The 15965-nt window shown below is 38.9% G+C and overlaps 1 protein-coding gene across 2 annotated transcripts in view; it reads right to left on the bottom strand.

Moving 5' to 3' along the window:
- The window catches only part of SCUBE1 (signal peptide, CUB domain and EGF like domain containing 1), a 191003-nt gene that overhangs the window by 41676 nt on the left and 133362 nt on the right, over nucleotides 1–15965 (bottom strand). For both annotated transcript variants that reach the window (XM_053978276.1, XM_053978277.1), the window contains one exon: nucleotides 2047–2169. In XM_053978276.1, coding sequence (XP_053834251.1) covers nucleotides 2047–2169 — 123 coding nt within the window. The remainder of the gene's footprint in view (nucleotides 1–2046; nucleotides 2170–15965) is intronic.

The following is a 15965-nucleotide window of genomic DNA, read 5'->3' on the forward strand; positions in this document are numbered from 1 at the left end:
TCCCAAAAGAGTCACTAACCCCAAACCATATTTTCCTGATGGACCTGACAGTAAAAACTATAACCACTTCCCCTGACTATATTCTTCTCACAGAGGAAGAAGCAAAGTGCAGGTGATTCATACATCAGCAATTTCTTGCTCTGCATTCACTTTCCTTCTGTCTTTATTAGCAGGCTAGTACTGACTGCATGAGTCACCAATTATCACCTTAAGTACCAGACAGGAACTAAATTATCACAGTGATCTCTCCACAAAGCAGGCATCACACCATGTTTGCTGGGGCCCAAATACCTCAGGCTTTAAACAGGAAATGACTTTGCCCTCCCCATTTCATGAAGAACCAGAGTTTCTGGGATGGAGGAACTTGTCCAGCCCAAAAACTCTCAGGGCTTGCACTAATCTATCTTTTACAGCAACAGATAAGCTACAGTTTATCAATCAGTGTATCATGTAGAGGCAAGATGGATTGCCTGCCCTTCCTCACTGACAATGGGAAAAGCAGGATGCCCAGACCATGGTTATACTTCCGTATCTGATCACATGAGGGGGAGAACACCAGCTCCTGCTTTAGTCCTTGCATGGTGTGTATTGTTACTGGTGGCTCTCTCATTCTGGAGCTCTGGCACGTGAAGAAACAAAACTCACACAAATAGCATCTACAGAGCTGCTTCTAGATTCTCACTATCATTACAGAAACCTGATTATTTACATGGAGCTTTTACAGCTATTAATCCTCTGCATAATGAACAAATAAATTCTGCACCAGCTCTTGCCTAACTTTTCTCGAGTTTTTCCATGGTGTAATAACAATTAGTTCAATGGTGAAACCTCTGACTGATACTACAGTGGAACCATGTCATCACACATGAAATTCATGAACAAGGTCTTCCCAACCATTTCTAAATAAATAATGAAGGGAACGTTTCTTTTTAATATTCTGTCCCTGTTTTAGCAGGTAAATCAAAACCTGGCAACTTCCCCATGTCTGACATGATCCTACAGTGTTATTTCTGCTTAATCATGTGGCATGAGCTCTGCTAATCTCAGTTCTTCCCATCCTGTCCAGCTTAAAACCAAAGTTTCACTAACTCCTTTGTGTCTAATCACAGAGTCAGGAGGTGGCTTCTCAAATGATGGATGGAAGTACCAATGAGAAGCAATGGAAAAATTCTGAATGACACATATATCTTCAGATTGTGGTTTCTCCTTTGTGGATAAACAAAAAGATCTAAAATAATAATGTTGTTTTGGACTTAATAACTTTTACTTATTCAAAACCCATGCAAATAATCATGTATTAATAAAATGGCATTTTCTGTGCAAAATTTTAATTGAATACGTCATCCTTCCCTTTCTCTCTCTATTGATGCATGCCCATCTTTCTAGCCTTTTCTATGAGTATTTTAAAAAGTAAAGATACAGAGTTTAAATGTCATTTCTCGAAAGGTACATGGTCAGTACTTGGAAATGTACTACCTAATCAGTCACAGAATACCTAACATCACATGACTTAGGTAACAAATCATGACACACAGAGCAAACAATATAAAACATGCTTCATTTGAATTCCCACAAAATGCCACCATTATCCCTTCATAAATGGTTTCTCTCAGGCAAAGGTGAGCTCACAAATTAAACCCATTTTTTTAAATTCTAATCTTGCAAATGCTGTATTACAGTCAGTTACTCTGGATGACTCTGGTCTAAATAAGATAAGCTTCTGTCCCATTCAGATCATAGCAAATGAGAGGATTTGAACATAAGACTCTCTGCCTGAGGCTATTCCACTACACCACTTGGATTTTTACACTTCAACAGGACACTGGCATTCCTACTACTAAAAACATTGAAACAAGACATTTCCAATAATCTTCTAATCCCACCTCAGAAAACAGAGATCTCACAGGTGTTTTCTAATCTTACTTCTTATGACAATACAATTAAAATCTGCAGTACAAATTACTTAAGTATAAAAACAACAACAACAAAAAATCCACTGGAAATAATATTCTCATTATATGAGGAGTAAGGTTAATGAGGTATTACCTTGGCAGGTCCTTTCATCTGTGAGCAGTTTATAGCCTTTCTGGCAGCTGCACTCAAAGCTGCCAACCGTGTTTCGGCAGAAATGGTCACAGCCACCATTATTTACCAAACACTCATCAATATCTGCAAAGAATGAACAGCACAGATTTAGTTCATGATAGCAAAAATTTCATTTGTGACAGCAATTCAGTCATTTAGGGCAGGAATACAGGAATGCTCAGATCCCCAAGGAGGCTGCTGTCCCTGTCAGGAACCAGGCTGGTCAGATGTGTCCCTTTCCAGACCTATCTCACAAAGCTTACAAGGAGAGCTATGGGCTGAGCTGTTCAGGAGATAGAGGTGTTTCTCAGAATTGGAAGCAACAGATGACCCAAGCTGAGGTACTCTGGTGTTAGGGAACATTCAGGGAAGCTTCTCTGTTGATGGAGTGCTCTGCCTGACAGCAGACTTCAACCTGGGAATCACATGGATCATTTTACTGTGCATAGCAACTAACAAAACATAAGAACACACAAAAAATTGAATAACAAACATGAAGTAAAAGATACTTGAATTCTGAAGAAATACTTCCATCATCCTTGCACAAACAAATGCAAGGATACATTTTCTCAGAATGAACATTATATGTTATTTCGCTCATTATTCAGTCACACAGTGACACAGAGCGTCACCCATTTTCATGTATCAAACTTCTCTCACTTGGTGTAGCAGAAAAGGAACTAACTCTGAGTGCATGTGAAATGTTGCTTCTTCAGTTATCCTGAAGACAGAGCACCTATTGCCTGTATTTGAAAGTCATATATATTTATATACATATACACACATGTGTATGTATGAAGGACAGATCAATGGCTCTTACTTCAAACAGTGATTATGAAGTGGACTGATGAACTTTTGATAAGGCCTCTGTTCTGAATTTCATACTGATGATTCTACTTCCCTCTCCTTTTAACTTCTCCCAAAGGTGCTGAAGATCTGGAATGATTAATCCCTTTTCCAATCCATAAAAGGTTGTGAAGTAAGTATATAACAGACCACAAAACCTCATTTGAAATACAGGGTATCTTTCCATCCTCCCCCAATTATAAAACCATGGATCTATGTTTATTTGAAAAAGAGGAAAGAAAGCACTTTTATTATTTTTCAGGAGAAGAACAGTACCAAAAAATAGCTCTTTTTATGAATGCATACAGTGAAGAAGTAATATGACATTGAGCCTTGCCTTCCCACTTCTGGAACTGAAAATAAGATCTTTCAGGGAACTAAATGGAGAGCAATGTTTCCTTTTGAAAAGCTTCTTGCTATAAGATCTTTGAAACTTTGAGGTAACAGCTGGCCATTTAAAAAACAAATCTTGCAAGAAGCAAATCTAAATGCCTAGGTCTAATTCATGAAGATGGGAATTTATCAAAACCAGCAAGATGATAGAGAATGAAGGGCATGCTTTAAAAATTTTTGAATTTAGGAGGATTCTTAGTGAAAGTAATTAATTAATTTTTGGAAACATATAATTCCAACATGGGAAAGTGGCATGTGCTTCCCACATTTCTGCATGTAAAATATAAACAGCAGCAAGAGAAGTGAGGTGGTAAATCTAAAAATTTGAAGAGCTGAGAGGCAAATTCAGCCATCATTTCTAAAGAGCACTTTGTTGCACACGCACTGACAGAATTATGTCCAGGGCTCAAATAAGCAAGATCAATGTATACTGTTATAAAGATTTTCTTATGAGTTGCACTTTTGCAAAGGAGATGGGAAATTTGTTCTCAGACCCTCTGAACTAATATTGCTGCTTATTACTTTTGTGTCTGGTTCTGCAGAGGAGTGGCTTTTGCTTTCAACCCAATTAAAAGAATGAGGGTAAATTGTAGGCAGTAGCTGTGGAATGCCCTGAGTGCTTTGTGCAAAGCCAGCTCACGTCTTTGTGTCTCAGGTAACAAAGTTCTCAAAGTGCCCCAAAATCAGGAGTCTGTTTGTTGTCTGGGGTGCTCCAGTTCTGGCATTTGGCTGGGCAACAACAGATAATTCTGGGCTCCCAACCTGATAGATCTGGTGAAGAACACATTGAGGGTCACTCTTTGTAACACCACGAGACTGGAGGCAGCCAGCAAGCCTTTTGGTTTCAGCTGTGATCATCTGCACAAGACTGGCAGTGAAAATGTAAGAATTTTTGGCCCAGTTCCTGCAGCCTGGCATTTCCTTTTGTAGAAGTGATTCCTCTCAGCCCCCTAATGTGCAACTGGGACTGTGGTGTGGGTGTTAGGATGGACTACCACAAAAGGTCCCATCCTTTAGCAGAGCACAGGTGTACCTAACTACAGTTTAACTTGCCCTGACAAAACTGTGGGACAAATGGAATTGTGAATTAAAACTACTAATACGTTATGCATCGTAAATGCACAAAACAGCCATCCATCATGAAGAAAGTATCTTTTACTCATGGTAAGAACAACATCACTTTTGGGCTACTCTGCTGCCTGAGACTGCTTGAAGTAGAAATTACTTGCAGCCTGTCAAACACTGTTCTGGAGTAACGATTGCTGTTTTAAATGATGGCCCCTGGATTTCACATGTTAAATTCCAAGTTCCAGTCTCTTTTCTGTGTCTTTCACGACCAAAAGGGGCAAAAATGAAACCCTACTGGCATTAGAGTGCAGAATTTAGGCTGTTAATAACTGTAATTCCACTGAAAATGCAGCATATTAGCTTTACACCAGCAATTCTTTGGAATAATTCTGAACAAGGATCAAAGTAAAACTTGGGAGAGTCCACAGGAAAAGAAAGTATTTTTTCATTTCTTCTAACTGGAAAACATGACATGACCTTTTAAAACAGGGACCATCAAAACAGAATAGAGGTCAAAACTGTTAGCTGCAAAAACATTCTAAATAACATAAACAGTGCCAATGTCTCTGCTTTCACTGTATTTCTTTCCATGGCCATAGCGAGACTGACAGGGCATGTAAAAATTATTTCACTCTGTGGAGAGCAGCACATTGCTGCATTTCACTTGGAAGAGAGCAGTATCCAACTGTATGTATCATGTATAACGGGTTCAGAGAAATTGCAAAAAGTCTGTATACCTACTATTTTTCTTTCCTTGGCTATAAATAATTTGTGTTATGAGCCATGTGAAAATAAATTATTCCACTGCTTGAGAAGGTGAGGCCCCATTTATATTTAAACTCACTGGTACCCAATTTCATCAAGTGCCTCTTTGAACTTCACAGAGGGTAAGTGTGTCTGCCTCTCATGTTGGGCAAAACTACACAGTGGAAACCCATTGTGGTGTGTCTACCAGCTTTGACATTATTTAGTCAAATATTTCCCTATTATTATTGGGACTGTCTGTGGAGCAGCCATAAACCTGCTGTCTTCAAACATAGCTCTTAAGTGGCTCCTAAAGATGCAGGTTGCAGAAAAATAGCTCCAACTTCCCACAGGCTCTGCTCCCCTTTATACTCAGAAATGCAGAAGGATGTAAAGAACTGTATTTCCTCCGTAGGGGGAAGTACATAAAATGCCCTGATGCAACTGTGAAAGTCATTTCAGACTGGGAGGTCTGATGGGCTTTCAGTGCCTTGGGAATAAACCCCATTCTCCCAATGCAGTGAGTCAATATTGTTAAATGGCATCTTGTTCATACAAGCTGATGATCTGCTACAAAATACCAAAATGGGACACATGCAGATATGAAAATACAGGCCAGTGAGAAGCCACAGAAGCATTGAAAATTATGGTCAAAACTGTCAGATGAAGGTATGGTGTAACAAGCAACTCAGCACTCAAGCCTCCTGTGAGCTCTGAAAATGGTGCATTCAATTCCCAAACAATTAAATACAAACAAAAGCAAAGCAAAGATTTGCAACAAGGAAACTAACACCTTTTTTAAAGTTGTAATATCTGAAGGAAAAAACCCGAATTGCAAATATTTGTCTGGAGATGGAGCTCAGCAACACCACCACAAAAGCTGCGTGCCCATGTGAACCCAGGAATGAATCCTGGGTTTGTAAATAAAAAACCAAAACAAAACAAAATAAACCCTAGATTACAATTATTATAGTAAGTATATTAACCCGTAATAATAGATTATCCTGTTTTTTCTGAGGATCTCAAAATGTGAGGGAGGCAGTGGAATCAGTTTTAAATAAAAGTACAGAAACTCAGATGCTTTGTGCTAAGTTCATAGCTACAATTTGACTTGGCTAAGCAGGCAGACTGTTATTTTTCTTTTCATGATCTTGTGAAGATTAATGGGAATGCCTGCTCCTGTTCTCTTGCACCATTTTTAAGCTCTGCTCAGTGCAGTTCGTATTTGGAAGGGGCTGGTTCTGATCAGGGTGCATGTATGGACTTGTGGGTGCACATATAAACACACAGAGATTTGCCTCGCTGCATACAAGCCAGGGAACAAATTAAAAAGTAGGGATTTTAGGTAACTTAGAACTTAACATTTCACATAAGCTGCTTAAAGGCAACTGAAAAGGTAATCAACATGCAATCTTCACTTAGCTGCTGAACAATGATGGAGATGGAGATTTCCAGAGCCTCATCACAGGCGGAAGTGAGGATCCTCCTTTCAAAGGCTGGACAAATATTTGAACTGATTGTGTCTGCCTAATCCTTTGTAGATTTAAAATGCTACCTAGCTCCAGGAAAAGAATATACTCCCAGATCAATCTAAAATAATTACTGAAACTTCATAAACTTGTTTTTAATAATGAAAGCCAGTGTGTTAGAATTAGTAATGCTATTACCAGTATACACTGGTCATCAATATAAATACATTTTCTGCAAGGTGGGCTGGTTTGCTAGTTCTTTTTGTTCCCTGATTTCCTAATTTTCCCTTGCTTTTCCTCGTGGTTTTACAAATCACCACTGTCCCCTAAAAATTTGAACTAGTGTTACCTTGTTGACACAGATATTAGTTCCCTGCTGCCCACAGACCACAAAGTATAAAGCAGCCACAAAACTTTTTAACCCCATGCTGGAGGTGGGGAAATAGAGTAACAGAAATAATAACTAACTCATTCACACTTGAATCCAAGCTCAGTGTACAACTCAGCAGGTTACCCTGGGGTGCCAATCAGCACAGGCTTGCACAAAACACCCTGTACTGCATGCTGTTCTATGTTACAAATATTACAGAGCCACCAATTCTCAGACTGAAATTGTTTTGGTATTTGCCTGCCACTTCTCAATAAAACTTGTAAACTCAGGATTAGCATAAGCAGAAGCTCCCAGGCTCCACTTGCAATACTCTTAATGTAATATTGAATAGCATCTTAAATAAGGCATGCGAGGGATATCTCATTAAGGTAGAAAGACAATTTCATATCCCCAAATTCATTGGATCAGTGCCACTATGAGAAAATCCAAATCAAAGTAGAACACAGGCTCTGCTGTTCCATCCAGAAGCATCAAGCCAGATACTGTGGGGTTAGTTTCCAGGGAGTTGGAAGTCCTACTTCCAGTTTTACAATGGATTTATCCAACATTTGGGCTGCTTTACTTCACTTGCAAAATTGGGGATTGGTAATTATCACTTAGTATTTTCAGGGCCAATACTTTAAAATGCACTATTATGGAACAAAGTGTAAATGAATCCAAGTCATTTGTTGTCAAAATTTTAAAGTCAAATTCCAGTTGTTTTAAATTTCTGGTCTGGGCTTCAGAATGGTTTGATCCAGCAGCAGGTTCTTTGCTGGCAGTGCTTTGCACTGGAAGATTTTGTGAATGCCTGCAGGACTGTTAGGGCCACGTTTACTTTAGGAGGTACAATTGGTACCACCATTCCACCTGAAACTGCACAGTTCATTGCCTCTTGCATGTTTCAGGGAGGAATAATTCTATTTATGCAATACCTTCCACTTGAGGATTACAAAGGACAGCAGCACATTTTTTTCATTACATTAAATCTACACAACACTTCTGCAGGAGAGATGCATTTAATTAATTCTTCTTTAACAAATGTGAAACAGATGCAGGTAGAATAGTGTGCAACTTGCCTGCATCAGATAGCTACAAAATGAAATAAAGCATATATTATAGCACCTCTAATTTGAGTTCTGTGCTTCAACAACATCCTCATTTTCCCTCCCACAGTGCTAATTAACTGTAAAGTATGATAGTCATTACTGAACTGAAGTTCCACTAAGTAGCAAATGAAGATTCTCTCTGTTTAATTAGCTTTATGGCTGGGTTGTGGGACAAGGCATTTTCCTAATTAACAGGATTAAATCTAGACTGGGCAGACAGGAATGAATGTAATTAAAATTTAATCTCCCTCATCCTGAAAACAGGCTGCCCACAAAATAGAGAGCTTTGTGTAAATGCTCTTAGAGCATGGAAAGGTTGAGGCAGGTTTCAACACATTTCCCTCATGTCACTTTCTCAATTTTCACCTGTTATCTTCGCAATTTCATGAAGAAACCTGTCTTCCAACACAGATGGTAATCTGTCACATATGGATTTAGGTATCAGCTATTCTCCTCCAGGACATATCCACTCTAACATTATCCACCAACCGATCAATAAAAGAGTCTGCCAGGCTGCCAAGAGATCAATCACCTTGTAAAACAAACATTATGTCCTATTATTTTCTTATTACAGTTAATTAGATTTATAAAACACAAAAACCTTTGCAGGTGAAAAACTCAGAAATGCTGTCATAATAGGTTAGGCCCAGATTTCTCTTTTGTAAAAGGGAAGGGATTTACTAAATCTAATGTGAAAAGAAAGGATTTTCATTTAAAATTTTGCTGAACACTGAATTCTTTTCTAACCTTAGAAACATGTTAGTGCAATGCTACGAATCCAAACAGTGCAAGCTGAGGCTGTGACACCAGAATGTGAAGGGGACTGGAGACATAAAGATACAGACTGATATGATAGTCTTTTCACTGTCTAGGCTGAGCTAAATGCTAAAACTACCCCTCCTCCCCTGTGCCCCCCTGCCAGAAGCAAAGATAAACCTCAAAGGAATCCCAGGAAATAAAACTACTTTTCCTTCTCCTGTAACATTTTAGCAATCAAAATGCTTTTGTCAATCAAAATGCTTTTTATTAAACACTGGGGTGGGAGAAATAAGCGTGCAGTTCAATCTCCCATGGTGACTTGGGGACACCAAAGAATATGCCTCTGTTTTTTACAGAGCATGTGGAAAGTACAGGACATCAGATTCTGGGAAACTCGGCTGTACCTGTGGCCACGTGGGTGAGCACAGGCAGATCTGGAGGCTGTGGGCAAAACAGTGGGAGAGAACTGTGCAAATACACTGGGCTGACTGCTTACCGACCTTAATTATTCACACAGCCACACCACCAGAATAACTCTATGTGTAATGTTTATGCAGCAGGAGCCGAGGCAGAAGAACTAAGTGGGTTGCTGCAGGTAAATAATAAGAATAAAAGAGTTAATTCAGTGTTTCTTAAGGAGTAAATCAGACAGAACTGTGGGGCTGACATCCCTGGGCATTTCCTCTGTGCTAGATGTCACTAAAAAACAAGGCCTGGCTCTTACTGTATTTAATTTTCCATATGGTCTGAATGAAGAACAAAGGGGCAAGTGAGATAACTGCACTATTGGACCAAGATACAAGAATCCCTAGGTTTAGTGTATGAACTCAATTTACATTTATTCATGGTTGTTTTCATTTACCCCCTTGGAATTATTAACTGCTCAGGAAAGCTCTGTGCTTATTTCCAAGAATCCCAGTTTGCTTCTAGAAAAGTGTTTGTTTAATTAAATAAAATTGGTATTAAGGGCAGTCAAAAGTACTGATGTTCTCTCTAAAATCCCAGTGAAATTCTGCTAGCTTTCCTGGGATAAAGCTACTCCTTCTGAAAGGGGCACCTGAATACAATTAGTCCACGATAATTTAAATAGCTCTCAATGAATCAAAGAAATTTGGATGCTGACCAAAAATTAACCCTCCAAAAGTTTTTGAAGACACTACTTCAAGCAGCCAGGGATCTGCTCAGTACCAGGGAAGACAGAGGCATCACTGAGAGCAGTCTCTAGTCATATTTAAAAAAAGAAAAGCTGTATTTTATAATGAAAAAGGCAATGATAAAAGAATGGAAAAAAATGCTTTAAATTTTGAATGTTGGAAGTTACAATCTTGTGAGTAGTCAACTCCCAAGTAACAGAAAGCACAGCACACTTTTCCATAATATACCATGGTTGTTGATCCTCAGGGGGCTTTATATTGTTGAATAAATGAAAGGTCTTTTCAACAAATGAAATGCAAAATATGACCCTCTGAAGCATTAATTTAAAGGATTTGGCATTTTCAAAGGGGAGGTTCGTGAAGACAAATAACAACTGCAAGTTTCTAAGGAACAGGGATATTGCCTAGTCATGAAAAAAACCCTAACTTAGTACACATGAATTTATTTTGTGGGGATAGATGGAACCCTTGGGAGGGAATGAAACAGAATGATTTACATGGCAGCTGACCCAAGTCTGCAATTTTTTAATGGAAGATAATTTGTTATATTTGTCTGTCATGAACAAGTCTACAGCAGACAAATTAATTGTATCTCTTTAAGCCAAGAAAACCCCAAACTCAAGGCACAGCTGAAAACCTAAAAGGCAATTCCTTTAAAATTAGGGAAGGGGCAGTGAAAGTTTTACACATATTCTGGATCAGATAGATTTGCAGCAGCAGTTAGAAGAATTCTGCTCTCTATTCTCTCTCTCTTTTTTTCTTTTCATTCCATTTTCTTCTTTCTAACAAATTTCAACTGTGTTGATATGTAAAATTTGCATTTCTTTTTTTTTCAATAAAAAAATCACGGGTTTATAATTTGATTTTTCACCACTGAGGTCTGAAACTTCAATTGTCTCTTGGAAAGTCTGAATCAATTATGTCTCTAAATCAGTCACATACATACTCCGCAGTGTGTGTCCAATTGCTCATTTTTCTGATTGCCACACTAGGCTTCTGACCACTGTCACCACCTACCACCAAGAATTTTCCATATCTTCCTCCCTCAAATCCTACTCATTCACTCATTTTCTGGTAACCAGCAGCTTTTCCCCCTCTCCAACATCTCTTCCACTATTTATGGTTTTACCATGACCTCTTCTGAGCCTTCCCCTCAATCAGATACTCTATCACCTCTCTTATCACACACCAACAACAATCAACTCCTTATCTGCTCTGAAAAAGTGGGGGGAAAAAATAGAAACCAAGTTTTGACTCACTTCCCAGTGTTAGCAAGTCTAGAAACAGCCATTTTCAGGGCAGCAGGGCTGGCCCAGATGGTTGGGGTTCTCTCTCTGGACATGACACAGAGCTTTCTAATGAGCCGCTACAGCTGCCTGCTGGATGCTGCTCTGTTTTCCTCACACTGGATTGATCTTGTATGTTCTTTGTCTTGAGACCTGGGCAACATCGATGGAATAGCCTAAAATGACTGCAGCCTCAGCAAAAAGGCCTTAATGTTTGCTTCTTTAATACACATTTAGGTAGTTATTTTGAAAATGCTTTTGTAGCTCCCAGGGAACGTGCGCTCTCATCCAATTTGTGAGTCTTATCCACCTCTTCTAAAATAAGCATCTCTTCTGATAAGCTGAACTTGATTATTGTTCTCCCATTGGTTACTCAGTTTTCCCTCTCTCAGTCCTGATGTTTATGATGGTTTATTTTGGACACAGATGGTCTCACATCTCGCTAGAGTATTATCAAACAAAAAATAACCTCTGTGTTTTAATATTCCCTTTTGGCTTTAGTCTTTCATTTGTCATTCCTAGAAAATAAGTTCCCTTTGTGTTTTCTTCTCTCACCAACTACAAGCCCACCTGTTATCTCTGCAGCATGCATGTGGTTGATTCATGTGCCAAAAACTTCCCTGTAGGGGCATTTAGTGGGTCCAACTATATGACTCGTCTCAGGGCTTCCCCAAAACGTGTGTTCTGAAAATCTTGCCAGTACTCAAGCCCTGACCAGGACCACTGTTTTCATGATAAAATCCCTAATTTTCCTCTCAATTAATGTTGTTTTTGTTACTTTTTTTTTTTTTTGGTTGGGCAGACACATCTGTTGTTTCACAGAATCAAATCACGCACTGGCTGCCTTTGGTTACTTGTTTGTAAAAAATGCCTCTTTTTAATCATATGGTTTTGTCAGAAAAAGAGGAGTACTGCGAAGGGGAAGAGACAGGGTGATCTAGCTGATGCAATGTTTTTAAAAAAAAATCTGCTGGTTTCTGTAAATCAGTTGAGCAGTTTGGGATTCCCACTAATCTGCCTTTACCAAGAAGGCTTCCTGCTTGCTTCCTGAAAATGGCATGTGGTCTCAAAACCCTTTAACTGTGCAGAAGTACTGGATAATGGTCAGAATTGGTTTTTAAGATGGTAATTTTAAGGAAGTTTGGCAATTTTAATGGAACATTTAATTGCACATTTAATCTGTGCATCACACATATATAGACAATTATTATTTTAAATTAATGTTTTTGTTCCTCCTAAAAGCACTAATCTAACTACTGTAGAACCCACATTTTCACTGCTATCATTCTTGAGCTCAGTCTCACGTTCATGAATTAATTTAGGCATTGACTTCTCATGTAAGGCAAAGATGGTCCTCTGTCAATGCAAAGACTTAAGAGGTTTTTGTATTTATTTTTTTTCTTTGTTTTTAGGATAAAAGACAGACCTCAGCCACAAGATTTGTATTTGCCTTATCATCAGCATGGAGAAGGAAAAGGTATTTTTTGTTTTGCTATGTTGCTGTAGTGGCTTGTGATTACACCTGATCTATTTTCTGATAGCTCTTCGCTTGCAGGTACAGAGAAGCAAACTCAAATGGTGCTTATTTTTGAACACACACTTACTTTAAGTGGCAAACACTGGGAGGGTAATTTTCTGTAGCTTGAAAGCAGAGTTGTGTATGGAATCTGATAAAAGTGGAGTTGCTTATAGTGAATTATGAAATCTAGATCTTGATTTGATTATTGGGAAGCTTACTCTTGGCTGAAGTTGATGAGAAGTAGGGAGAAAGCCATCTGGGGGGGAGGAATGGCTCAGAATGAACCACTTCAGTAAACACCTAAGGGTTGCTAAAAGACAACACATACTTCAATAGCTAACTTCTAAACCTCTACCCCCTGACTTCAGACTGCTTGTGGACTGGCTTTGCCAAAATAATTTGATAAAATCATTTGGCTTTGGCCTGTCACTCAAAAAAATTAAGGCACTCTGATTCCCCTGGAGGAGAACGTTTTTCAGAGGGAAGAACTCTGAAGAAAACCACAGAGGGACTGAGAATTTGTCCTGCATTGACTTCCACATATGAATGGACAACACAGGCCTCTTTGCACCACTATATTAACACTTCTTCTTCTATTTTGGTTCTATTACTGAGCTCAAGGAGAGGCACTGTGTTCCTTGTTAGACTCTGAGGGGAAGTGGAAAGGCTAACCCAGTTCAGGGATATTGCCAAGGCAAATAAAGTGGGTACCCTAGAGGTTGGGATTAAACTCTTTCCATGTCCTTAGGAGCAGGTTATTGCAGTAAGATGAGTTCAGAGGGTGCCAGCTGCCCCATGTTATTTCCCAATGCACACCTCTTTAAGCTTGTATAAATAGGAGGTAGCTGAACCATATGATGTAAAACCTCTAATCCCATCAGGAATTAACAAAGACTGATGTGCTTGTTTTCCCTTGGGGTCACCTATTCTTCTGACTATATTCTAGAACACAGTTCACTGAGGGATCCCGGAGAGAAGTAAAAGGCATTAGGTGAAAAATGAAATTTGATGCCCTGAGGGCTGACGCATAAGAGACAGGATGGAGTTACTACTTGGGTATCCATGGTGGGGACAACAGTGGTCTTGGGGATCAAATGAAGAGTCACACGAAGTGGAGTCTACATAAAGGCCCGAGGATGACAACCTCTGTTTTAAAAATGAAACAGCAAATTTCAGTGCCTTTTCTACTGAGGTTCTTGACTTGAAATCTCATGAGCACTCAGTTTTCTGAAATTTTTGAGAAATTTTCCCCTATAAAGTCAGAAGTGTATGTGACTTATTACCCTAAAACATTTGTACTACTTGCCACTCACAAGGATCATAAAGTGGTTTATGTCAGCTTCTTCATAGAGAGTCTAAACACTAAGTGTATCTCAATCTCGTTCGACTTGCAAAGTTGGGCATTTTTTTTTTCCAGCAGAGTAAGCTGAAGTATGCTAAGGGTAATCCTGTCCTTCCCCTAGGTACTTTTGTCAGACTCTAAGCAACATGCACACTGTGGCTCTGGGATATCTCAGAGTGATCCAGCCCAGATACCTTCATTTATGTGCAGCAAGCAAAGAGATGCTACTCATCAGCTTAAAGGAAAAGCTGCCCTCACTCACTCCCTGTCACTGCATCTTTGACTAAGGTAAGGCTAAGGGACCATCTCCTGTATGCTCCTTTCCAAACCAAACTATGAATCCAAGGCACTATTTCAGCAGAATGTTACAAAATTGAATGTGCTATACACCACATTTCTGTGGCATGAAGCACTGACATTATGAACCAGAATCAAATGTAAATGTACAATCACTCTATTAACTACCTAAATTCTCCCAAAGATAAGACATGTAAGTAGATGGCCATGGTGCAGTGAGCAAGGAAAATGTAATCAGAAGAAAAGGGAATAAGACAAGCAGGTCTCTGCCCTTTTTGGCTTCAAAAACCCACTACTGCTTGTAATTCTGTAGCTGACATTTATGCTGACATTTGCTGGTACCACAGTACTCTGACTGCAGAGGAGGTGATGACTGTCAGCAACTTCTTTCACTTGAGTTTATACTTTCACAACATTTGCATGTATGTTTTTTTCCTTTTTTTAAATTTTTTTTGATCAAGGACTAGAAAATTGTAATGGCTTGTTATGGCTAATGGCTCATAATGCTTAAGTTCCTCAAAAACACTGTGTGTCTGTGTGGAGGGAGCTGAACTGACCTCTTCACACGTGTTGAAAAAAAAGTTAATGTTGCTAGAGAAAGGTGAGCTGGGAAAAGCTCTCTTTGTAAGCCCCAGGACCTGCTCTAAGGCCACTGATACTCCTTGCATAGCGTGGAGCATCACAGATATTGCACACACTGCTCATGGGAGGTGCACAGAAAGAAGCTGTGGATTCAAAGCAGGAGTAGTCACACAGCTATGAAGAGATTTGCCTCTAAATGTTAAAGTTTAAACTTTCCAGGAGATAATTTAAATTCCTTTCCATTTAAAATGGTGATGTATGTGAACAAATTCAACCAAGGAAAGCTTTGTATTTGGGTGATTGCTTTCAATGAGATCACTTTACAAATAAGGGGGAAAAAAAGTTCATTCACATGAAATCATTTGGGCTTGTCTTGTATTTTTTTCTTAGGTCAGATCCATTTCAGTTCAGAAGGCCTGTTCCAAACTTACAGTATTGACTCTAAAAGCATTGAGACCCCTATTGTGAGAAGTGTGGTCATATAAGCCATGGAAGTTTCATCTGCCTTAGTGTAAGCTTGAGTGATGAATACATTTTAGAGGTTTTCTTGCACTATATTTTACTGTCTAATTTTTACTAACATGTAAAAAACCTGTCAAATTGATCAGGGATATTAATCAAACAAAACCTGAGTTTATCAAAGGTACTCTGACAGCAAAACCATTGCATTAAGGCAACAAATGAAAAAAACCATAGTAGTCTGAAATTTACCTAATCAATCACAGTGAAATAAAGGTATTATCATAATTCAGGCAAGCTAATAGTGGATGCATGAGATTAACACCTATATCTTACTATTAATAAACAGTAAAAATAACCTGTGTTCTGTCTGGTGTACCTTTTTAAAGAAAAAGAGGAAACATTTTCAGTTTCATATGAATAGATTGGGACTGACAAGATGCAATTCTAAGTGCTCTAGTCAATTTAATCCAATTTAGAGAA

Source organism: Vidua macroura, chromosome 5 (genome assembly GCF_024509145.1).
Source record: "Vidua macroura isolate BioBank_ID:100142 chromosome 5, ASM2450914v1, whole genome shotgun sequence".
NCBI lineage: Eukaryota > Metazoa > Chordata > Aves > Passeriformes > Viduidae > Vidua > Vidua macroura.